At 43.6% G+C, this 24,040-nt stretch overlaps 1 protein-coding gene across 1 annotated transcript in view; it reads left to right on the forward strand.

Annotated features, from left to right (window-relative positions):
- Nucleotides 1–24,040, forward strand: part of LOC102449975 (tomoregulin-1) — a 217,615-nt gene that overhangs the window by 137,718 nt on the left and 55,857 nt on the right. The window contains exons 3-4 of the mRNA XM_075921539.1: nucleotides 1,133–1,262; nucleotides 14,383–14,409. Coding sequence (XP_075777654.1) covers nucleotides 1,133–1,262; nucleotides 14,383–14,409 — 157 coding nt within the window. The remainder of the gene's footprint in view (nucleotides 1–1,132; nucleotides 1,263–14,382; nucleotides 14,410–24,040) is intronic.

Raw genomic sequence — 24,040 nt, forward strand, 5'->3', positions numbered from 1 at the left:
GGCTACATGCAGCAGTTAAACGTTAACTCGAACTAAGTCCTTAGTTCGAGTTAACTGTTACACCTCATTCCATGAGGACTTAGTTTGAGTTAACGTTTGACTGCTGCGTGTAGCCGCAGGCAGTTAGTTCGGAGTAAGGAGATTTAAAAATGGCGCCCGGACTGGAAGATGCAAATAAAGCCTGGGATATTTAAATCCCGGGCTTCATTTGCAACTTTGAATGCCTACATTAGCCTCCCTAGTTCGAACTAGGGGACTAGTGTTGACATACCCTCTGAGAGTTGGATCAGGCCCTGACTCATCATTGGAAGTTTTTTCATTGGTTTTGATGGGGAGTGAGCTGGTATTTATTTGCCAGGGCATTTGGAGAGTGGGGAGAGTGGGGTTACAATATGTTTTCTAGATTATTTTTATGTACACTGTGCTTAGGGAGATATTTGCTCTGTCTTTGTTAGGATGGGATAGCTGTTGTTAAAATGCCATGTCATTGCCTTTCATGGCAGGCATTAATTTATTGAATGTATTGTCTTTTCTTTTTTCAAATGATCTCTCACAGTATCTTGCGATATATAACAAAAGTATTATAACAGACGTTGACTAAATCAAACTCAAATAATAAATAGGAGTATGCATATACAAGGGATGGGATTTTTGCCATCTTCCTTGAAAGACACTTCCACAGTCTAAATGATCTTGCAGTGAGGAAATCTTCCCTGAAGTTCACCTTAAAATTTTCATTGCTCAATTTCATTACATTACTCCCAATTATACTATCTTGCTTTAGCTTAAAGAACTTATCTCTCTTCTTGTTGTTTTTGCCCTTCAAATAATTGTAGATGATTATTGTATTCCCCTTAGTCATTTTACAGCCTAGCTACACATATTTAATTCTTTTAATCTTTCCTGCTAAATTAATCCCTGCAGCCCATACAGAGATGGACTATCATTACCATTGCCTCTGAAAGGATATTTTAAGTCACTCTTAACCAAACAGGATGATAATTTTCTATTATATAGCAGTCTGCCAGTTTACCTCTCTGCATGACTATTTTGCTATACATTGATGTTATTGTATTAAAATTTATTCATGTGTGATTACATGACTGACTTTATTTTATACTTTTTTTTTTAGTGTCATACAAATTACATTCCTGTTTGTGGATCAAATGGAGACACTTACCAAAATGAATGCTTCCTCAGGAGAGCTGCTTGTAAGCATCAGAAAGAGATAACAGTGGTAGCAAGAGGACCTTGTTATTCTGGTATGTAAGATATGATTATGTAACATTAATAAATAAGGTTTTTTAATTAAATGCTTTTCATTTTGTATGCTCTTTGCAGAATTAATTTTCAAAAAAACATAGAAGTCACAGATAATCACAGATTACCTTTAATTGTGAAACACTGTCACCAGAAGATAAAGGGTTTCTTGTACATGTTAGCTAATCAAAAATATTTAAAAGGAAAAAAATGTTCTAACTTAGGAAACAATTGGTGAATACTTTTCATGCAAAAGAAGAAACTTGATTGTCGCCTAAAATGCTTAATGCAAAATTGAGTAGGTCTCATGTTAGTCATCTCCTTATGACTCATGTACAGAATTAGAACTATATTCAGCAAAGGGATCCAACCAGCACATCCCTGTAGCTGCATACAGCCCCACTGTAATGGAGCTATTTGGCATGTTCCTGTGCAAATCCATTTGCCAGATCTAGCCATATATGTACAAACAACTACATGAACCAGAGCAAATCAGTGGCTAATACAGCCTTCTAGTAAATGGGAAAAAAACCCTAAAACCTTTGTTGTTATCTATTCAGGGGACTGACTCAACTGTGTAGATTTAGTTTCTAAGATGGTAACTCTTTTCTAATCTTTAACAGTACAGGATCTGAGAGTGCCTTCTTGTTTCCTTTTGCCCGTTACTCCTTTCTGGAATATACTCTGGAATGGTTCAGTAGTTTTGGATTCTCCCTTTAGAGGCAGAAACCTCCCTGGGAGCAAACAGCTTCTGAGTTCAGGTTCCAGTTCTGTGTCTCTATGAACAGGAGATGATGGTGGCTTTGCATTAGGCTATTTAAGGAACCAGATAAACCAGTAAATCAGGGGTGGGAATCCTAAGGCCCCAGGGCCAGCTGTGGCCCCTGGCTTGCCTGGATCTGGCCCCCGAGGCTTGGGGTTTCCCTCCCAGCCCACTCCTTTACTCTTTCTCTCACCCAGATCCCACACCCCAAGCCTGCTTCCCAACAGCCCCCTCTCCTCCACACATTGAACCCCTCATTTTGGCTGCATCCCAGAGCCTAGAGGGTCACACAAAATCTACTAACTTGTCCCCCCCCAAACTCTGGTGTGTGATGGGAATGTGAGAATTGTTTTTCTCCTCCATTGGGGGCCACATCAGTGAGGTTGGGTGTGGGGGGGGGGGGGTTGTTTTGTTTTTGTGCGTTTTTTTGCTTCTCACTTTTGTACGGCCCCTGACTGATTTTTCTGTGGGTCAGCGGCCCCCAACCCAAAAAAGGTTCCCCACCTCTGCTATAAATCATGGGCACCTCATATTCTGTTTCCCAAACCCATTCAGACCTCTATTTTCAAGGCTTTTCCACATCAAACTAATAGCTTTATTTTCCAGTACTATAATGTTTTAGTGGCATACAATCAAAGAAAACAATATGGATGAATTCTATACAAAGGGTTTGAACAGAAGACAACTTCATTACTAGCGATTTCCTGAACCTGTGTGCAGAATTCAGTTTCTGAGGCCAGTTCCCTAGGATGCAGACAGGTGGCCATCTCAGAAGATTTCAGTGCATGATTAATGCACCAAAATTCAATCTTAGGGGACACATCTGACCTATATCTGGTCCATGTGAGGTTTTCTCAGGCATCTGTGTCTAAATAAATAATTAAATTTAATTATTATATGGCTAAATTGTAAAAGTAGAAGCACATGGCCAAATTGTAAAAGGCCAAGCATTTGCAATCTAACACCTCATTAGTTTCCTCAGTATTGCTATGGATACAGCAGAAAACAGAGAAAGCAGATTTGTAGGAAACTCATGTGTGGGGTCATCCAGTGCCATTTTCATATAATTTAGGGGAGTAAACCCTGCAGCAATGTCTATGCTCTGTCTCCAAGTGTGAAGACGTGATATAAAATGGTGATAAAGCTCTGTCTCGGCTAGAATATATAGAAATGGGAGAAACATCCCATGTCTGGATGGAACTAAGGAGGTGAAATCTTAAATGGCAGTCAAAGACCAGACAGAGATACTGAACTATATGGTGAAACTACAATGAAGTGAGAGAAGATACTTCTATGAGCCTTTCACTTTCTCTTCCCAACTTCTATCTTTACCTATAGGTAACCATCAATGCTGCCTTTATTTCACTTAAGGAAAAACTCCCTGATTCTCTGAAACAAAAGTAAAATTCTCCCCAACAACCTTCTTAACCTACCAGCCTTGCTCCAAGTCTGCATACTCTAGACAGAGGGGTGGAGGAAGAGGATTTAGAGCACTGAAGCAAAATCAGTGATGTGTTTAAGGGTTAGGAGAATCAGACCATATGGAGTTTGTCCCAGGGCTGTGTCCAGCTAAGAGCACTCTGATCTTCAGCTCTCTGGTTGCTAATCATTTCTTCACTTAGCTACTTCAAGGAATATGCCTCAGTGCTTTGGAGAGATTCCTTTCTTCTCCTTCTCACTTAGAGCCAGGCTCTAAGTGTCTGCTTTTTTCCCATTAAATCCTGAATCATACTGCCATAAATTCCTTCCTTTGCGGCTCATCGTGTTCATACTGAGTACTTACCTTGTGAACATTTAAGTAATTGTAGGTGAACATTTTTGTTCTCTTGATCTGCGCAATGCATACAGTCAAACATCAACTTCAAATTACATCAGAAAAAATTCCACGTATGCACATTGCTTTTCAACTAGCTCATCAGAATTTGCTGAGATTATTCTTTTTTTGTTTTGAGATGCCATTAGGAGTTTAGTGCTCTGAATGTCAAAGTGAAGAAATTCAATGAAATGCGGGTAAATTGCGGGAGTAACTATGGAAATAACTATGACTCTCTTAAAGGACTCTCTTTAGGGACTTACATGTTCCTCTAAGATATCCCTCCTCGCCAAGACTGTACCTACCTTCCTTTGCTGGGTGCTCAGTGTTATACCATGGCTGACTAGTAACTACGAAAGGGAAGTACATTCCCCGCCCCACAGGGTAACTGGGAGAACAAACTCCCTGTGGCTAATGCCAACACTATGGTGTTGAAAAATAAGAGTACCAACAAGCCTTTGGGTTTACAGTGAAACCTCCTTTCTTTGCATTGAGAATGCCAGGTATTCTCTCCCATGGCTGTGCAATTCACTAGATGGATTACCACTCCCAAAAATCCATGATCTATCTCTTCATGAAGGTGAAATTCACCCTGGTACGCTGGCACAAGTCCCTCCATGCCAGTTTGGGGTTTCCCTGTCCCAGGAGGATTCCCGAACTGCCTGGATAAGCCAACGATGATGCTGGTGCCAAGCAGATGAAAAGGGGACAGAAGTTGCCCCAGGTGCTTAGAATGTTGAGAAGTACAGTCACAAAGCTTTTAGTTAGCTTCTTGTCTCTCCGGTTGGAGGACATTACTCACTTGCTAATTTGCATTTTATGGGTCATGAAGAAATCAAACCCCTAAATAAGGAACGAATGTTCATGATTTATTTTAACTTGTGTGTTCTTATTAACCAGCACTGCATGTATAGATTGTTGCCAAGATTTTTATGTCTGCCAGATTTGTATTATATGCCCATCAAAATTAATCACGCACAATGACCTATAACTGATATTTTTATATAATGTACTCTTCAATTCACAGCTCTCAGAAGATAACATTTATTGGAAGAAACAGTCTACTTCTTTTACTGGGATTTCGAAACTGAAAATAGAACATGCTAGCTGCATAATTAAAAGCAAATAATATTGTTTTTTTTCAGTTTTATCTCTTTTTGACACATTGTGCTGCAGCGAAGAATGAGTCTCCTAAGACATCTTTTAATTTAAACCGGTATTCTTCAGTTTGAAGTAATCAAAACCTTATTATAAATTCTGAATTCCCCAGATTTTACAGTTTGTGGGATTTTCTTTCCATGGGAGTTTCATAGTAAATGTAATTAGCAATACATATGTGAAAAGAAATTCTTATATCCAGTTTTCTCCTTAGTAAGCCATGAAAACAGCCTGGACATTACATTTCATTTAATCTATCTATTATAGCTGACTGAGACACTGCTAATTAAATTCTTATAAAGCATCAAATATTGAAAGTAAAGTAAAGTAAAAAAAAAAAAAAAGCCCTCATAAGAAGGCCAAATTGTTCTGCCACCCTGTGGGGAAAATTTGCTCTAATGCAGTGTCCCATTTTTATCATTAGGAAATAAATGGTTGGAGGGTAAACAGTGGCTACTTGCATTTCATCTTCTGATCATGTGCCGTGCTTTCCACAATCTATAATTAAGCACAAAAACCAAACCAGGCTACAGGACACAAATTTGGATCAACTGATTGCAAAAATTTTCTATGAATGTGTGTCTTGAGACATAGCCTGGCAAACCAGAGGTTAAAACCCTGTTTTAGGCAGCTGGAGTCCCCACAGCTGCTGGCAATTAGGCTTGTAAGCATTCCTCTCAGAAAACTCCTGCTGGCATATCAATATCAAGGGTAATTGCCAGCAGGCAGCAATGCTTCTGGAGGGTGGGACACAGCAGGAAGAGGATTGAGCTGTTGTTGCTGGGAGTTTGAGGAGACTAAATTGGCATACTTCTTAACAAACTTATTTTGTGTCCTGTTAATTGTGTAAACCTCTCTCTTCTGACAGAGTAGTAGCAAGTTGAAGCTTTTTTTTCTTTGGACTAGAGCTGTGAGAGTGACCACCTTTTCTGTTCAATAGCCAGACAAAAATTGAACAATTAATTCTGAATCAAACTGAAATGAATTGTTTTGGAATTTTATTTGCAAACCAAAAAAGTTGGGGGGAAAAATTATTCTTGTTCATTTTGTTTGAAATTAAATATTTCATTTTCTCTGGAACTTTTTATTTATTTATTTATTTTGGAAAAAATGAATAAAATGGAAATACATTTCAAAATTAGACTTTTTTTTTAAAAAAAAAATTAGGTGGTTGGAATAAATTCAACACAAATTCACAGAATGTTTCAGTCAAATTGGGCATGTCTACACTACAGCACTAATTTGAACTAACTTAATTCGAATTAGTTAATTTGAACTAAGTTAATTCGAACTAGTGCATCTAGACCTAAAAACTAGTTCGAATTAGCATTTTGCTAATTCGAACTAGCATGTCCACATTGAGTGGACCCTGAACCGAAGTTAAGGCTGGCCGGAACAGGTGCCGGCAGGGCATCAGGTTAGGACTTAGAGCGTGGAGCTGCTGCCTCAGGCTAGCTGAGGGCTGTGCTTAAAGGGACCCAACCCCCACCCCGGACAGACGGTTCTCAGGGTTCCCTGCTTGCTTGTCTACCTCGATGGGGACAGCAAAGCAGTCCTTTCTTGGAGTGCCCTGAGTGCCCACACTCGACACATAACAGCACTCGGCCATCAGCCCGGCCGCATTTGCCGCAGGCTGCCGTCTGGGGGGGGGGGTGTTAATCGGGGGGCTGCAGGAGAGCTTCCACCCCGAGGAGCCCGCAGAGCCACCCCAGTCCTCCCCATCGGAGGCTCGTACCCCATTCCTCCCTCACCTCCTTCCACTTACCCCTCCCTAGTCCCCCTTCCTGATGTAAAAAATAAAGGACACGTGTGTTCAAAAATAGAAACTCTCTTTATTTAACAAAACTGGGGGGGGATTAACCTCTGGGGAGACTGGGAAAAGGAGGTGGGAGAGAGGAAGAGAGAGGGTGGGAGAGAGAAGGGGGAAACTTGGGAGGAGGGAGCTGGAAGGGGGAAGCCAGAGGAAGAAGGAGGAGGGGAAGTATCAAACTATGCTATGCCATATCTTCAGTACTGTGTACAGATGTGATCTCCTCACCCCAGAAAAGATATTTTGGCCTTGGAAAGGGTTCCGAAAAGGGCAACTAAAATGATCAGGGGTTTGGAACAGGTCCCATATAAAGAGAGGCTAAAGAGCCTGGTACTTTTCAGCTTAGAAAAGAGGAGACTGAGGGGGGATATGATAGAGGTCTATAAAATCATGAGTGGTGTGGAGAGGGTGCATAAAGAAAAGTTCTTCATTAGTTCCCATAATAGAAGGACTAGAGGACACCAAATGAAATGAATGGGTAGCAGGTTTCAAACTAATCACAGAAAGTTCTTCTTCACAAAGAAAATAGTCAACCTGTGGAACTCCTTGCCACAGGAGGCTGTGAAGGCTAGAACTATAACAGAGTTTAAAGAGAAGTTAGATAAAGTCATGGAGGTTGAGTCAATTGAGTGGTATTAGCCAGGGGTAGAAATGGTGTCCCTGGCCTCTGTTTGTGGAAGGCTGGAGATAGATGGCACAAGACAAATGGCTTGGTCATTGTCTTCGGTCCATCCCCTCCAGGGCACCTAGTGTTGGCCACTGTTAGCAGACAGGTTACCTGGCTAGATGGACCTTTGGTCTGACCCAGTATGGCCATTCTTATGTTCTAAGCTCAGGGCTCAGGGTCGGGGGTCTCACTGGACCACCTTGATTTTCATGCAAACCTGCTCCTGGGTTTGCATGTGGCCTTTGGTGGCCAGGCTGGCAGCTCTCCTGCCCTAGACGGCGTCTTTCCTGTGCCTAGTGCAGAGGTCGTGGATGTTGGAGGCCTCCCCCCAAACCTGGATGAGGTCCACGATCTCAACACTAGACCAGGCGGGCACCCACCTCTTGTGGCCCCAGGCAGGCTCCTGGGAGCCACCAGCCTGGTCCCGGGAAGAGGCGGAGGGCTGGGTGGCAGCAGGTGGCTGGCTCGTGCCGTGCCAGGTACAGGGTCTTCTGGCTGGGTGCTGGCAGGCTTACACCTGGCACAAGCACCGTAGCTAGACCGTGGCCCTTTAAGGGCTCCGGGGCTGGGAGGGGGGCAGAAGAGTTTCCCTGGGTTGGCCCACAGTGGCCACGAGTGCAAGCTGGGGAGGGCTAGCCTCTCACTAGTTTGAATTAAGTGGCTACACAGCCCTTAATTCGAACTGCTTAATTCGAACTAGGCGTTAGTCCTCGTAGAATGAGTTTTACCTAGTTCGAATTAAGCGCTCCGCTAGTTCGAATTAAGTTCGAACTAGCGGTTTGTACGTGTAGCGCCTATTGAAGTTAATTCGAACTAACGGCTGTTAGTTCGAATTAACTTTGTAGTGTAGACATACCCATTGAAACTGCATTTTTCAGCATCCACGCAAAAAGTTTAGTTCTAAAACGTGTCACCCACTTGCAGTTTGCACTATGGCTGCTGCAAGTCTTCATTTGTGAGGCGGAATGAATTGGATTATACAATTTTCTTTTCCTTCTTAAAACACCTCACCCCATGCACCGATGACTGCTCTGTCACACTTGGCTGCACACAAGCCTGAGGCCAAAGTATTCACACCAAGACCAGTCTAGCTGTGTCTGTCACATGCCTTTCTTCCAGGCTCAAGCATGTCCACACTTAGAGCAGCTTAATCCTTTCTCCTGCCACAGAGCCCTCTACCCCAACATCCAAAATGAGGCTGCTCTTGGGTTCCTCACAGCTGTCATGGAACCCTCTGTCTTCTTGGCCCTCCAAGCCAGAGGTGGGCAATAATTTTTGACCAGGGGGGCCACTTCAAAAATTTCTGAAGTGGCCCCGGGCCACCCTGGAAGGGGTGGGGCCTCAGGAGGAAGGGGAGGGGCCAGGACACTTCCATGCTTTCCCTCCCACAGGTTCTGATTGGTCGGGGGTAGGGGAGTGCACAAAGTCTTTGCTCACCCAGAGAGAACCGCCACCCGTTCTGAACAGCTGGCGGTTCCCTCTAGGCGTCCATGCCCTTGGCAGTGGAAGGAGACTTTGAGTGGTGCCCCCAGGTCAATCAGGGCCTGGGGAGAGGGAGCATGTGAAGTCTCTCGCTCTGGTTGATTTAACTGCTGAGCCCCTCGTTCTGCAAGGAGCATGCAGTGCTTAGAATTGCCAAACCTCTCACAGGGCGGGCGGAGACTTCGCATGCTCCCCCAACCCCAGGGCCAATCAGGGCTTGGTGGTGGTGGTGGGAGTGTGCAAAGTCTTCTTTCGCCCTGCCAGGAGGGTGCAGTGCTTAACATCGCATACTCCATGCAGGGTGGGGGCAGGGTGGGAGGAGACTTCATGCATTTTCCTCTGCCCTTGAGCCCTGATTGGCCTAGGGGCAGAGGGAGCGACAGGGCCTCTGCGGGCTGGATCAACTTGCTTAGCGGGCCGGATTCGGCCCACAGAGGCCCTGTTGCCCACCCCTGCTCTAGGCTGTTGATCCTTCCTTTAGGTGCCATCTACTGGCTAATTACAATATGTTGAGTTTACAAGAAAGACTGTTCTTTTGCTTAGGAAAAACAAGAACACTATACCCCTATGCACGCTTTAGCATAGTTTTCCTGTGGACAAGTGCTCTAAGAGTACGTCTACACTAGCCCCCTAGTTTGAACTAGGGAGGCTAATGTAGGCATTCGAAGTTGCAAATGAAGCCCGGGATTTAAATATCCCGGGCTTTATTTGCATGTTCCTGTTCGGTCATCATTTTTAAATTCCACTAGTCCAAAGTAACTGCCCGTGGCTACACGTGACCGTGAAACGGCAATTTGAACTAAGTCCTTCGTTTGAATTAACTGTTACTCCTCATGATACTTTGGACTAGTGGAATTTAAAATGACGACCGGACGGGAACATGCAAATAAAGCCCGGGATATTTAAATCCTGGGCTTCATTTGCAACTTTGAATGCCTACATTAGCCTCCCTAGTTTGAACTAGGGGGTTAGTGTAGACATACCCTAATACAACTAACAGATATTTGAGATATCTGCCCCAAAGGGGGGAGTCATAGTCGTGGTGTACCACCTTTACTTCTGCACTGCTGCTGGTGGCACTGCTGCCTTCAGAGTTAAGCACATAACCAGCAGCTGCCACTCTCTGGGGTGCTCAGCTTTGAAGGCAATGCAGGAATTAAGGTGGCAATACTTGGACATCCTCTAGTCTACAGCAGCCAGACTGAAAGAAGCAGACCATATTTCATGGTTCATGGTGCATTTTTCAGAGACTTGAATTTGGTAGAGCCCTACTTATGAGCATTAAAAACTCAGCTGACATAGGGAAAAACATCTACCCTAACATTCTCTCAAAGCTCTTGAGGGTAAGAGACAATCTGGTTTGTCTCTAGGCCTCAGGCACATAATTACACTGATTTAGAGTCACTGCAGATGGGAGAAGAGTTTTCCTCTCCTGAGGCTGAGATGCAGAATCTAATGAGTAGCTTTTAGCTCAGTTTCCAAGGACCAGCCACACTGAGACACGCCCTAGAGCATAGATACTTCCCAGAAAATACCAAGAAGCCATCATTTTAATGTATAATATTCCTATTGCAACTTGGTAGGCATGGTAACATTTGCAATACCCATATGGAACACTTACCTTAAAATGTCCCAGTCTACAACCTGCACAAGTTCAAAAAGAAAACCTCACCTTCCTCAGCTCATTCCCCCGGAATGGCCTACATAAATAAATGAGCCTGCAGCATAGCCTGAAGATAAGCAAATTTGGGATTTGTCAGACCAAACAGTGAAGCTGTGATTCTACAACTGAGAACTTGCCAATGAAAACACTCTGAGGCAGATCCTCAACTGATGTAATTTGATTTCAAAGAATGTACACCATCTGATTTTAGGATCAAAATTTCTCTTCTGCACCTGGCCAGAGTGGCCATTTCTTCACTATGGCCTGGATCGACGAGACAGTGATGGATCCAGTAGGGGTCGATTTATTGCATCTAGCATAAACATGATAAATCGACTGTCAATCACTCTCCCATCGACTCTGGTACTCCGTCTCAGCAAGAAGCACAAGGGCAGTCGATGGGAGAGCACCTCCTGTTGACGCACTGCAGCAAGGACACCACAGTACAGCCAGTCCCTGAGTTGCGAACGGTCGACTTACGACCGTTCGCAGTTACAACCAAAAATGTCATAAATGGCGGACCCCGAGTTACGAATACGATCCGCGCTTACGAACAGCGTGGTCGCGTGTAATTCAATGGGGACTGACTTGTGAACAAACCAAGTTACGACCAATTGCTTGGTCCGTAACCGGTTCGTAAGTCGGAGACTTAATTAGATCTAAGTGTGTCAACTTCAGCTGTGGTATTTGCGTAGCTGAAGTTGCATAGCTTAGATCAATCTTCCCCTTGTAGTATAGACCTGCCCTTAGGTCCTGGAGTGCTGTTGCCCAAAGAATGGCGTCTTCCTCCCCCTGACTACAGCATTCTAGCAGAGTATCTACCACAGCTTCCAGGCTGAACTATCTTTCTCGTCAGTACAGCCCAGTTTCCATGTAAGGGCTCAGAGATCTTATCTGGTGTATTCACAAGGCTGCAGAATTATTATATCCTGACCCCTCCCCTTCCTTGAAGCACACTTGCATGGGGGTTTCAATGAAGCCCTAGAGAGTACAGTGGATGTCTGAATATTTTCCAGGGAGCCTTGCTGTCCTGTTTGCATGCAGCAGATTTGTAGAATACTGCTGCCTTTGTGGCTTTCTGAGCCAGGGGCAGGCCATGGGGAATCAGGGTTTGAAATAATTGTGTGGATTATGAAAAGCAGCTACTGTGATGCTGGGATTATTGCAACTGAAGTAATTCTGATTTCTTCAGATTTAAACATTTGTTCATTTGACAGATTTTAGCAGCTTTTATGTCACAGGTACAGAATCAGCTCATCACACAATTTCACAACCCCACAGAAGCCTACGGGGTTAGCTCATGTATGCAGATGATGCTACCTTCAAATTTGTTAATCAAGCAATGCTGCACCATATGTCGCATTGTCTGTTCAATGGTGCAACAGTTAAACATTACACAAGGGCTGTCTGCTCTTCAAGAAATTGGGTCATTACTGATGTCAAGAAAATACCAGACAGACATTTTCCTTATGTTATTCTATTAGTTTTTTTTTAAACAATGTGACTCCAGTGTGAGACTTGGAGTAATAATATGGAATTAAGAAGGGAAAATGTAAGTTGAATAGCCGGAAAATCTCCACTCCTGACAGCAGGCCCTGTGGACAGAGGTTATTTTTAATGAGCGGTAGCGACCTCATGCTGTAGACTTTCACCCTGTAATTCCTGCATTGGAGAAAAAAATTCTTAATACATATAGCAAACTAGAAAAAGAATTGAGCAAGATTGGGAGGGGTTCTGTCTTGGGCTAAAAGCTCATACAAGGAAGTAAGAACCCCCCTTTTGGTCTCTGTGTGTAGAATGAAACAGGGCTAACTCACCTACCTTTTCTATCTCCTAAACAAGTGTGCAGAGAGTGGGAGGAAAATGAGTGGTGCAGTGGTTCTACTCCCCTCCTCACCTTCTGGTATGACTGATTTAGTTAGTCAATTTACTGTTGGTATAGGCCATCTGTAAATGACTCTCCTCTTCCCTCTCCCTTCCCCACAAGGAGTAAGGAAGTAGCAGAGAAGGATTGGTGCCTCAGAACTGTGTGTCTGAAGGCAGTGTGTCTTCACTGTAGTGTCAGCTCATGGTATAACTTGGGTGTTGGCCATAATCCAAATCCTGTCCACACAGAGAAATCTCTTCTCTTGAGTCAAGTGAGACTTGAAACTCAACCTGAGTGGTGTGTTGGGGATGTGCTTGGAAGCTTCAGTGCTGCTGATGCAGGAGCCGATAACGAAGTGGGATGCAGCTACGCTTTACATTTTGAGTTAGCACATTAGGGGTACATCTAGACTACAGGCTTCTGTTGACAGAAGTTTTGTCGACAGATACTGTCGACAAAACTTCTGTCGACAAAGAGCGTCTAGACTACATTGAGTTCTGTCAACAAAGCAAGCTACTTTGTCGACATGGTAGTGTAGACGCAAAGGACAGTTTACATTCAATAACACCTTCTGTCGACAGAAACTCTGTCGACAGAAGGTGTTATGCCTCGTAAAATGAGGTTTACCAGCGTCGACAAAACTGCTGAGTTCTGTCGATGTTATGTCGACAGAACTCAGCGGTAGTGTAGACGCAGGTATAGTTTTGTTGACAAAAGTCCACTTTTGTCGACAAAACTCTGTAGTCTAGACACACCCTAGCTGCTCATCCAATCACTTTGTGTTACTGTGCAGCTCCAGTGTTGTTTCACAGTGTGGCCACTTCATCTGGGAGTAGTTAACAACAGACTAGTGTAGGTAGCTTGAGGGAAGAACTCTGCAATGAAGACATACCAAAAGTCACAATGACTCACGAGGCTACTTCTGGAGTCATGCAATTTACATACTATCCCTCGCCTAGGGCTGTGCTTAATAGTCAAATGTAGTCACTGTTAAACAGATTACAAAAATTGAATTGTACATTATTGTTAAAACTTGGACACTTTTATAATTTAAAAATAACTTAAAAAGAAATGAGAGTAAAAAGGTATGAAATGATATCTTTTATTGAACCATCTTCTGTTAGGGTACGTCTACACTTGCTCCCTAGTTCGAGCTAGGGATGCAAATGTAGGTGACCAAAATTGCTAATGAAGCGGGGATTTAAATATCCCATGCTCCATTAGGATGATCTTGCCAGCACGTTACTCCACTCAACAGCTGATTCGAAAGTGAAAGTGTGTGCTGGGATGCGTTAGTTCGAACCAAACCCCTTGGTTCGAACTAATGTTACTCCTCATTTTTTAGGAACACAAAGTGATTGGATGAGCAGCTAATATGGTAACTCAAAATGTAAACTGTAGCTGCATCCCGTTTTTTGAGGAGTAACGTTAGTTTGAACCAAGGGGTTTGGTTCGAACTAATGCGTCCCAGCGCGCACTTTCACTTTCGAATCAGCTGTTGAGCAGAGTAATGCGCTGGCAAGATCACTCTAATGAAGCGCAGGATATTTAAATCCCCGCTTCATTAGCAATTTCGGTCACCTACATTTGCAGCCCTAGCTCGAACTAGGGAGCAAGTGTAGACGTAACCTTAATGATGCAGTTACAGGCTACAAGTAGCGTTTTTCAGCACATAAAAACATTGCTGTCCTTAGAGAATATTTACCTTGACAGATATGGAAAAGAGTATATGATCAGACTGGATAAATTCTACTAGTGATGCCTTATATAATGGGAGACATTGTTTTTATATTTGGCTCCTGATGAGTAATAATCCTATAATGTTTTTGCAATGACAGTTTCTTAAATAGATATTCCTGGGACAGTGTTGTGACATTTTTCCTTTTATTTCTTTATCAGATAATGGTTCTGGATCAGGAGAAGGGGGTAAGTACACAGTCACAATTGCACATATTTTCTGTTGTAGTCCATTTATGTGTGTATGTAGGTCTATTTTAGTTAAAGGGATACTCATGTAAATTATGAAAAGCCAATAATTTTAGATTGTTGTCAGTAAGAAAAATCCACTGTGGTGTTAGTAATACATAAAGGCTATTCTTTTCTCCAGAAATATGGATTTTATGCAACTAGTTTACAGTGTGTATTTAGCAAGCTTGGACACTGGATTCAGTCTGGCCTTTTTTCACTTTCTGCTTCCCTTATGCATGATAATGTCGCTGTTTTGTATTTCCAACAATCAGTACAGGGTATTGTTTAAATCCCTGCAAAACCACCTTTTGTTTCAGCTTCAAAAAATATTCTCTCTCCATAAATATAGTAAACTCCTCACTCTTTATTTTGACAGATTTTTCTTTAAATGTCTATCACATTTCGGTCTGTCCTTTATCATACTATGAATACATTTTTAAAATACTCAGGTATGTATCATGTATGTTGCTTGGTATCAGTTTTTTTAAAATAAGTACTTTAATAAATGTTGTTGCATATGACTATTTTTTCACAGAACTGGCATAGTGCTGCTGGTATAAATGTAAGTTTCTTCTTTGCCTGTTAATATCTTCACCTTGTTCTAGAAATAAAAAAAAGCAGTCTAATAGTTATTTTCAATTCTAGTCAATCTTTGGTGAGACTGAGGAAGAGCACTGGTTTGTGCCATATGGATGGTTGTGGGGGAGATGAAGACATGTATCCTCCCCAGTCCTTACTAACTAGATGGGGACAACCAAACAATTTCACACAATACACCTGTCCTTGCAGCCCTTGAAGAAGTCTATGGAAGTTTGTACCTATCCAGTGATGACTTACACAAACTGTGGCATGATATCTATTTGCACCCCGTAACATTTTGATCATTCCATTGCTAGCTTTGTACAGTTCTGCACTGCATGGGGAAAAGTACATCTTTCAGGATATGCTAGATGAGTCTGCACGGTGTGTTATAGCAAGTACAGAGTTACAGCGGTGCTTCTCTAGCACAGACAAGGTCTTAATTACAGCTGACCCTAGAGCAGATTTGAATCATTGCTCTTGGGATACAAATCCCCTCAAGCATCCAACACTCCTGTGTTGTTTCAAATGATCTCTAATTACATTAAAAGTTGTTATTGTGGAAAATGATTATTTTCTTTTGCTGTATGACTAAACCCTACATTTAACTAATGCAGAGTCAGGAGTTAGCATTTCTTTTTATATATATACTCTGAGGGAACCAGGACAATACTATCCTTATGGCCAACAGGTGAGTAGTAATAGCTGAACTCCTGTGGCTAAATTCCTGGGCCAGAACCAGTACCAGTCATTTATCACCATCACTTCCTTCCCTCCTCCTTGTCTCACTTATATTTGAAGGCAGTTGTTGAAGGGACAGGCAGTTTCCAGTTTAGCTACTCACCCTCATCAGTGTGAAGAGGCATCCTCTAGATGGCCCGGGATGCTACAGACTGCAGCCAGAATGGTCACCTCTGTGGTGGTCATGAAGTGCTGTTCCTGGTTACAGTCTTCCTGGCTGTCCCAGAAGATGCAGATTACCCTCCAGCATCTCCTGTTTGAGGGGGCAGGACTCTTCTCATAGCAGATTGATCCGTATCTTCACAACTTTAGAGACTTGCATATCGCCCTCCAGTCGTTGGGCTTGCCCACCTCTCAGTAGACTAGAAAGCCAATTCTATCGAGGTTGTGGTGTGGCCCCCGATCAAGCTCTCACAGAAGGAAAGAGAAAGACATGGGGTTTACACGTTGGCAGCTTTTTGTCTTCCTGCTCTTCCACACAGCCTGACCCCTCTCGAGATTAGGTGTCCAGAAGCAGGTGTTTTAAGGATGCCTCTGAGGAAGGATGCCTCTAAGGATGCCAGTCACGACTCTGGGTCCCCCACCCCCTTTTTTTCCTACAACTGTTTATGCCCCTTCCATTTGGTCTGGTCACAGATGATGTTGGACCATTGGGTGCTTGACATGATTTCTTTGGCCTTCACCTTTCAGTTTGCGGCTGACCCTCCTTCCCAGCCTTCTTCTCCTTCTCTGATCAGGGTCCCTTCCCATAAGCAACTACTAGTACAAGAAGTGAGAATCTCCTGTACCTGGGAGTGGTGGAGGAGGTCTCTCTAGGCAGGAGAGGGAAAGGATTCTACTCCCATTGTGTTCTAATCCCAAAAGCGAAAGGATGTCTCAGACCCATTCTAGAGCCACAACGTCTCAATGGGTCCCACAGGAAGATGAAGTTCCGCACTGTCTCCCTAGCCTCTGTTATCCCTTCTAGGATTCAGGAGACAGGTACACTGCCCCTGACTTAAAAGATACATATTTCTATTTTATCGGGGCACAGGCGATCCATCTGCTATATGTTGGACCACTGCCATTTTCAATTCATGGCACTGCCCTTGTGGCCTCCCATCAGTACTGAAGAGTTTTTACAAAGTTATAGCACTAGTGGCTGCTTACCTAAGGCACAATGGCATGCAGATTTACCAATCCTTCAACAACTGATTAATCAAAGGCTGATCCCAGGATCAAGTACAATGTCATTTCAATCTGATTTGCTCTTTCTGTTGTGACCTGGACTATTGGTAAACTAAACAAAGTCAACCTGAGTCCCGGTGCAGCACACAGAGCTCTACCCAAGCCAGGGCTTTTCTCCCCAAGGCCCAGTACCGGACCATGGCAGACCTGATCTCATGTGTACAAGCTCACCCTCTTGCCACCGCTCATCTGTGTCTGCAGCTTTGGGGCCACATGGCAGCCTGCACTTACATGGCTCTGAACATGCAGCTCCACCTCAGGCCGCTGTTGGCATGGTTGGTGTTGGTATATATCCCGTAGCATGGACCACATAGCCAAGGTCCCAGACCATGGTCAGTCATCATTAGCATGGTGGAAAAACCTTGCTTCAGTGCTTGAGGAAGTGCTGTTTGCGGGTCCTCATAGGTGACCCTTATCTCCGATGCTTCAGTCCTGGGGTGGGAAGCCCACTTAAGTGTTCTTAGCATGCAAAGTCATTGTTCACACTTCGATTGGTCCCTACACATCAATGTCAGGGAGCCCAGAGTGGTCCATTTGGGCTGCTATATCTTCCTACCACACCTGAAGAACACAGTGATCCAGGTCCTGATGGACAATACAGTGGTTATGTTCTATATCGCCAAGCAAGGTGGAGTCAGGTTGTCTGCTCTTTGTCAGAAAGCCATCAGACTATGGGACTTCTGTGCACAACACAACGTGCATCTCTGAGCTGCATACCTCCCCAGGGCCCGGAATGCTTTGACAGATCTTTCAGCGGGACCGTCTCATCTTGCCATGAGCAGTCCCTCCATCTGGAGGTAGTCAGCATCTTCTGCAGGTGGGGTACTCCACGAGTGAACCGGTTTATGTTCAGAAACAAAAAGGAAATGCTAAGTCCTCTGCTCCTTTTGTGGGTCCAACAGAGGCTCTCCATCAGCTACTTTTCTGCCCCTGTGGTTGAGGGCCTTTGTGTATACCTTTCTCAAGGTTCCCTTAATCCACAGAGCCCTCATGAAGGTCAAGCAGGACAGGTTATCAAAGGTGATTCTCATGCACTGGCTTGGCTGTGACAGCCCTCGTTCAGCATGCTGCTACGCCTGTTGGTGGCTGCTCCTCTACTAGAGTGACCTGTATGGTAAAGTAGAGATAGTTTATGTATTGATCCTTAAATAAAGGCATTTGACCTAAGCGGGCCTCACTGTAGTTAATCCTGGACTACCTTCTGTACCTTAAGCTACAAGGCCTGTGCCTGTCATCCATTAACGTCCATTTGGCTGCTATTTTGTGTTTCCATCCATGACTGCCACGTTCTTCAAGGGCCTTAAGGGCCTCTACTTACACATTTGGTCTTTCTATGGGACCTAAATCTTATGTTATCTTGGCTAATGGCATTCCCCTTCGAGATACTGGCTTCCTGATCTCTCCTCCTCCTTTTTGGAAGGTTTGCTAGCACTTGGTATGGTTTAAATGTATGGATTTATTTTAGTTGCCAGACACAGAAACAGACTCCTTAGTTATTTTGTAACTTAATACAGAATATCCCTCTACTTGAGAACAGCATCATCTAAAAATGATGTTTGTGCCAGAAGAGCAGATTTACAACAGGAAAAAGTCTTGTTCCACAGTGGATTAGCTCAGACAATGTTTCTCTAAATTGTCATGTATCACAAAAAGGCCAAAGTTCAGGCAACTTCTCTGTTGGACGCTCTGCCAAATCATATTTACTGTCACCAAGATGTTAGAATAAAGCAGTAGGAGTTGTAGCATTTTGCAGTGTGCCTGACAGTGAAATGATAGTCATATCATCCACCTGTTTTTCAGCCATGCCACACTTATCTAGGTGGCCCTCTGACATTTCGGATAAACGATTTCCAGTCTCTTGTGCTTTCACAACATATCAGCAGTCACAATAAAATTACCCGTTTTGCTCATGACTAAAGTTTGAACTTATAATGCGCTATTTTTACCATGCTCATTGAATTTATGAAATTCAGGTGTAGATCACTTGTGGCTATTGGAGTCTGAAGCCACTTTTAATAAGAGCATGAGATGTTAATTCAGAAGGTAAAGCAGTTTTGAAAATTTCATTAAGATGCCATTATGCCCCACTGAAAAAAGCATTAGTTACTGATAAGGCTCATCCCTGAAAATATTGCTTATTTCAGTGGTCCCCAACCTTTCGTGGCTGCCAGGCATCCAGGGGCGGGGCTGCTCATGCTCTGGGGGCGGGGCCAGGCATGCGCCATGCGCCCGGGGCTGAAGCCACCCACGCACCCCGCGCCTGGGGCCGGCACTGCACATGTGCTGCGCGCCTGGAGTAGGGGCCACCCATGCGCCATGTGCCCGGGGCTGGTACCACGCATGTGCCGCGTGCCGTGGGGGGCACCCCAGATGTTTCGGCGGGTGCACATAAATGCCCTGGCAGGCGACATGGTGCCCGCAGGCACGGCGTTGGGGACCACTGGCTTATTTCATACCACAACTGATGATTTTGGAACTCTTTAGAATGCATATAAAAACAAGGATTTTTTGTAATTTTATACACTACAGAGTCACCGCTTTTTGACCCAAGCAGTCAGTTAACGTTTGGGGACCTGGCTAGGGATGTTTCAGTACGAGATATTTGTGAGGCAAAATTTATTATGGGAGCTGGGTATTTAGTTCCATGCAATCTTGTTTAATTACCAGGTATGTACAAAGTCCTACTTCACCGAGTGCAGGAAGAACCATAGGCAAACTTGTTTTTTTACTTCACAGCCTCACACTTCTTTTTAGCCAGTACCCTCAACCCAGAATCTTTGTCTAAGTTTCTCTCAAGGTCACACTCTTACAGGCTGCTGCTTGGATTTCTTCAGGCTGTCTCTGTCTCTATTTAATTGTGTGATCTGTTCCCCCTCTTTCTCTTACACTTCTCTTTCTTCTAAACCAATAATCAGCAACCAGACTCTTGCCCATACAATCCAAAACTCCTAGGCAGGTTTTCAGCCCCTTTTCTCTTGGGAGTAGGTGGGGGTGATTAATTTATATTTACAATTATGTTAATTGAAGGGAGTATTCATAACCATCAATCCTAACAAGGTTTTAACTCAATGCATAACCATATGTCACCCAGCTCCTAGCAATATTTTCCTGTTCTGCAAAACACATCATCTTAATTGTTTTATATTCTTCTTCCAATAGATATGATTTGTTACTGTTGTTTTCACTTGAGTGAAAGGGAAGTCACAGTTTTAAAGTCATGTCCTTATTCTTTCATTCTAGAAGACCAAAGTATGCCTGATTTACCACAAAATAAAATCAAAGGGATTATGTAAATAGTATATCTTGGCAGAATTTGGTCCAGTAGACTGATTAGGAAAATAGAATCCTTAGAATGGCCCATCTTTATGTAGAAGCTGGATGGCTAGCTTTTGTTATTTTGGTTTTGCGTACCAGGATATTTTTTTCTCCAAACCTGTTATTTCTAGTGGGACTTAGTGCTCCCAGTTCTATCTAGAGTGCCAGTTGTGTGCACTCGCTGCAGTAGCTTTAGGAGGAGTGCTGTCTGTGGGACTGTATAAGAATGATTGAAAGGAGAACTTAACTAGTTTGGTTCTCTTCATGAAAGTTCTGTAATTGACTTAAAAAACCCAGTGAGTAGTGGCTTTCTTGGTGACTCACTGTAGCTGACTGAAAGCAGCATCAGTATTTGTAGCCTGATGGATTATCCCGTGTTTATTCACTGAAAGTACTTTAGAGCCAGGAACTACCATTTTGGGGGAGGGCATCAATCAGATGTTTGTTGGGGATATTAGCATTGTCCTATAATTCTGCCCAGTGTGCCTCAGGATGGAATGAGGACACTTTACAAACTTTAACTCAGTCCCCAAAAGGCTTGTGGGGTTTCAGATATGTCTTTGGAAGGTTCTGGAGGTACCCAGAAATTAGGAAGTTTAGCCTAGGAATTCTGTGGTTTGATTGTACTCATGAGCGCATGCTTTCTCTCTATTTGTGTGTGTGTTTGGGTTTTGGGTGGGAGTGTATGTGACAGAGTGGGCAACCTTTGAACGGGTGTTGATTTTATTCTTCCACTTATAATTCTCATTGCAGCATCAAGCTACACATTGAGAATTTTAGTATATGAACTGCTTGCCCAGACTGGAGTGCAGTATGCAATGGCTGAATATACCAGTTCATCAGCACCCACTTTGGCCTATCACCTGGGATAATAACCAGAGATATGAGTTTAAGTATTTAATGAAAAACTTTTTGGGGGTGCAGCTGAATTCCATGTTGTTAAAGTTGTTTATTGCGATGCACAAAGGATAGTTGTAGCCAAGTCAGACAAAATAAAGGGTCATCAATATATTTGTTAGTCGCCTTAGAGACTAACAAATAGATAATATCATGAGCTTTCATGGGTAAAACCTACTTAATCATCAGATAAGTTGGAGTGGAAATTACAGAATCCACGGTATATATATATATATATATCAACTAAAGCAGTTACCTGTCAATCTGTGGGTTTGGAGCAGATCTGGTTGTATCTTAGATCTTGGTTGTAGACAACAGATCATGTGATGTGTGCTGGATGAAAGCTAGAGGCATGTAGGCAAGTGTAGCAATCAGTAGATTTCTGGGATAGGGTGATGTTTATGTGACCATCATTTATTTGTACTTTAGTGTCAAATAAGTGAATCCCTTTTGTTGACTGGTCCAGGGTGAGTTGATAGGGAGGTGGAAATTGTTGAAATCCCTGTGGAATTCTTCCCCTGGATCCATATGATGAAGATGTCATCAGTGTAGTGTAAATAGAGGAGGGCTGTCAGGAGATGGGAGCTGAGGAAATGTTGTTCTAGGTCAGCCATAAAAATGTTGGCATATTGTGGGGCCATGCGGGTACCCATAGCAGTGGCATTGTCTTAAAAGTATTAATTGTCCCCATTTTGGAAATAGTTGTGGGTGAGGGCAAAGTCACATAGCTCAGCCACCTGCTGTACTATGGCATCATAGGGGATTGTGTTCCTGACAGCTTATAGTGCAACCTCATGTGGAATGTTGGTGTAAAGAGCTTCTGTATGCATGGTGGCCAGGATGATGTTTTCAGGAAGATTACTGGTGCTCTGTAGTTTCTTCAAGAAGTCAGGTTATTCAATCTTGTTTTATTTGAAGGCTTTCTCAGACTCCCATTGGTGATTGGAGAGTGCTGACAGTTCTGAAGTCACCAACTTAGAGGTTTGGTCAGGTTCCAGGTACCCTTTTAAATGTGCTGAGATAGCTAGTTGGTCCAAAGTGACAGACAATAGATTGTATGAGGGGAAATCCTCTTGGGCTTGTTCCCTCTAGGCAGTTCTTTCTGTTTCTCTGTACACCATAGCTTCTCTTCTGGTTCCAGCCAAGGCAGCCAGCAAAGATTCTAAGTACAGGAGGCCCCCGACTTGCCACCGCCCGAGTTCCGACCCCCCACACTTACAACCATTTTAGTAAGTGCGGAAGGCGCCAGAAACCCCCGACTTACGTCGTCGGCCCACATTTAGGATGGCGCACGGCGCCTATCATAAATGAGGGTTCGAGTTACGACGCCCGCGACTTGAGATGCTTCCCTGGGAATCAATCACATCTCAAGTCGAGGGCTTCCCATAGTGCCTGTTTTGGTACTGTTGTTTTTGTGCTGTTGCCAGCTATCCACAAGGAACAGGTCGTGAAACCACCAATCTGTGTTTGATAACCCATCAAAGAGTTATCAGACAGGCCAGAGTCAGATCACTGACTTCAAGGTGAAAAGTTCCTTATTCCTAGTACCACTCACTCTTTTAAACCTTCTAGAGCCTGAGGGGCAAGATTTGTAAATGCCTGCTATGGGCATAGAATGAATTTGTTACACTTTCAGTGTAAATATACATATAGCAGATGTCTGTTTACCTAAGCAAATGCATTTTATGTATTAAAATTAATTTTAGACAGACGACAGCTGATCAATTCAGACTTTCAAGCTGAGGAAATAACATGCTTGCAATACAGATAGCGAAGTTAATTATTATTAAAATAATTTGTTTTGAATTCCCAATCTCTCTGAAATGTAGTAGCTAAAGTATCTTGTGGTGAACGTTTGGCAGATTGCTTTTCGTAATTAATATATTGATATACTGTATCAATGTGCTTTTAGTAGCCTACCATCTGTTCCTTACCCTCATTGGGCACAACAGTTAGCCGTGCTTCTCAGACACTCAGGCTTGCAGAAAAGTAAAATTTTCAAAAGCTTTATATTTTATTCATTTCAAAACTGAAGTTTTGCAGCTTTCTAAAATGTGTCAGTTAGAGGAGCTGGAGACGGCGAATCCACTAGGTGACTGATCTCATGTTAGTGCTTGCTAGTCTGAGTAAGGGTATCACAGTCAGGACCATAGAGAGGCTAAGAGACAGATGTCTGGCCCTTATGCGAGGGGCAGGGAATGAGGAGTCCACTCCTCACTGTGCAAGGACTGCTCCCACCTCACTCATTACTCTTCTGGGTGCATAGTGACTTGCCTGCCTCCTCACTCTGATATGTTGATTCATGGTTTGCCAATATTTGGAAGTTGTTTAGCTTCCCTTCAGAGCCCCAAGAACTTGCTCATGTGGAAAAAGGGTACAGGAATAGCTGCAGTCTCTTCCTCTATGGCAGAAGTGGGGAACCTCAGGCCCAGGGGCCAAATATGGCCCCTGGCTTGCCTAGGTCCAGTCCCTGAGGCTCAGATCCTCCCCCCCCCCCGCATTAGGGGGGTCTGCACTGGTGTACCAGCTCCCCTCTGCCCTACTACAGGCTGGAGCACACAAAATCTACTGAACTGCCCCCCCTCCCCACACACACACAGGTAAGCGAGGAGAATGTGAGCAGTGGCTTTCTCCTTCTTAGGCCGTGTCCAGACTCAGGGTTTTTTTCGGGAAAAGTAGCCTTTTCCCGAAAAAACTTCCCCTGCGTCCAGACTCAAGCCGCGTTCTTTCGAAATTATTTCGCTTTTCTTTCGATGGCGGTAAACCTCGTTTCACGAGGAAGAACGCCTTCCTTCGAAAGTTCCTCTTTCGAAGGAAGGCGTTCTTCAAT

The sequence above is a fragment of the Pelodiscus sinensis genome, chromosome 2 (assembly GCF_049634645.1).
Source record: "Pelodiscus sinensis isolate JC-2024 chromosome 2, ASM4963464v1, whole genome shotgun sequence".
NCBI classification, from domain to species: domain Eukaryota; kingdom Metazoa; phylum Chordata; order Testudines; family Trionychidae; genus Pelodiscus; species Pelodiscus sinensis.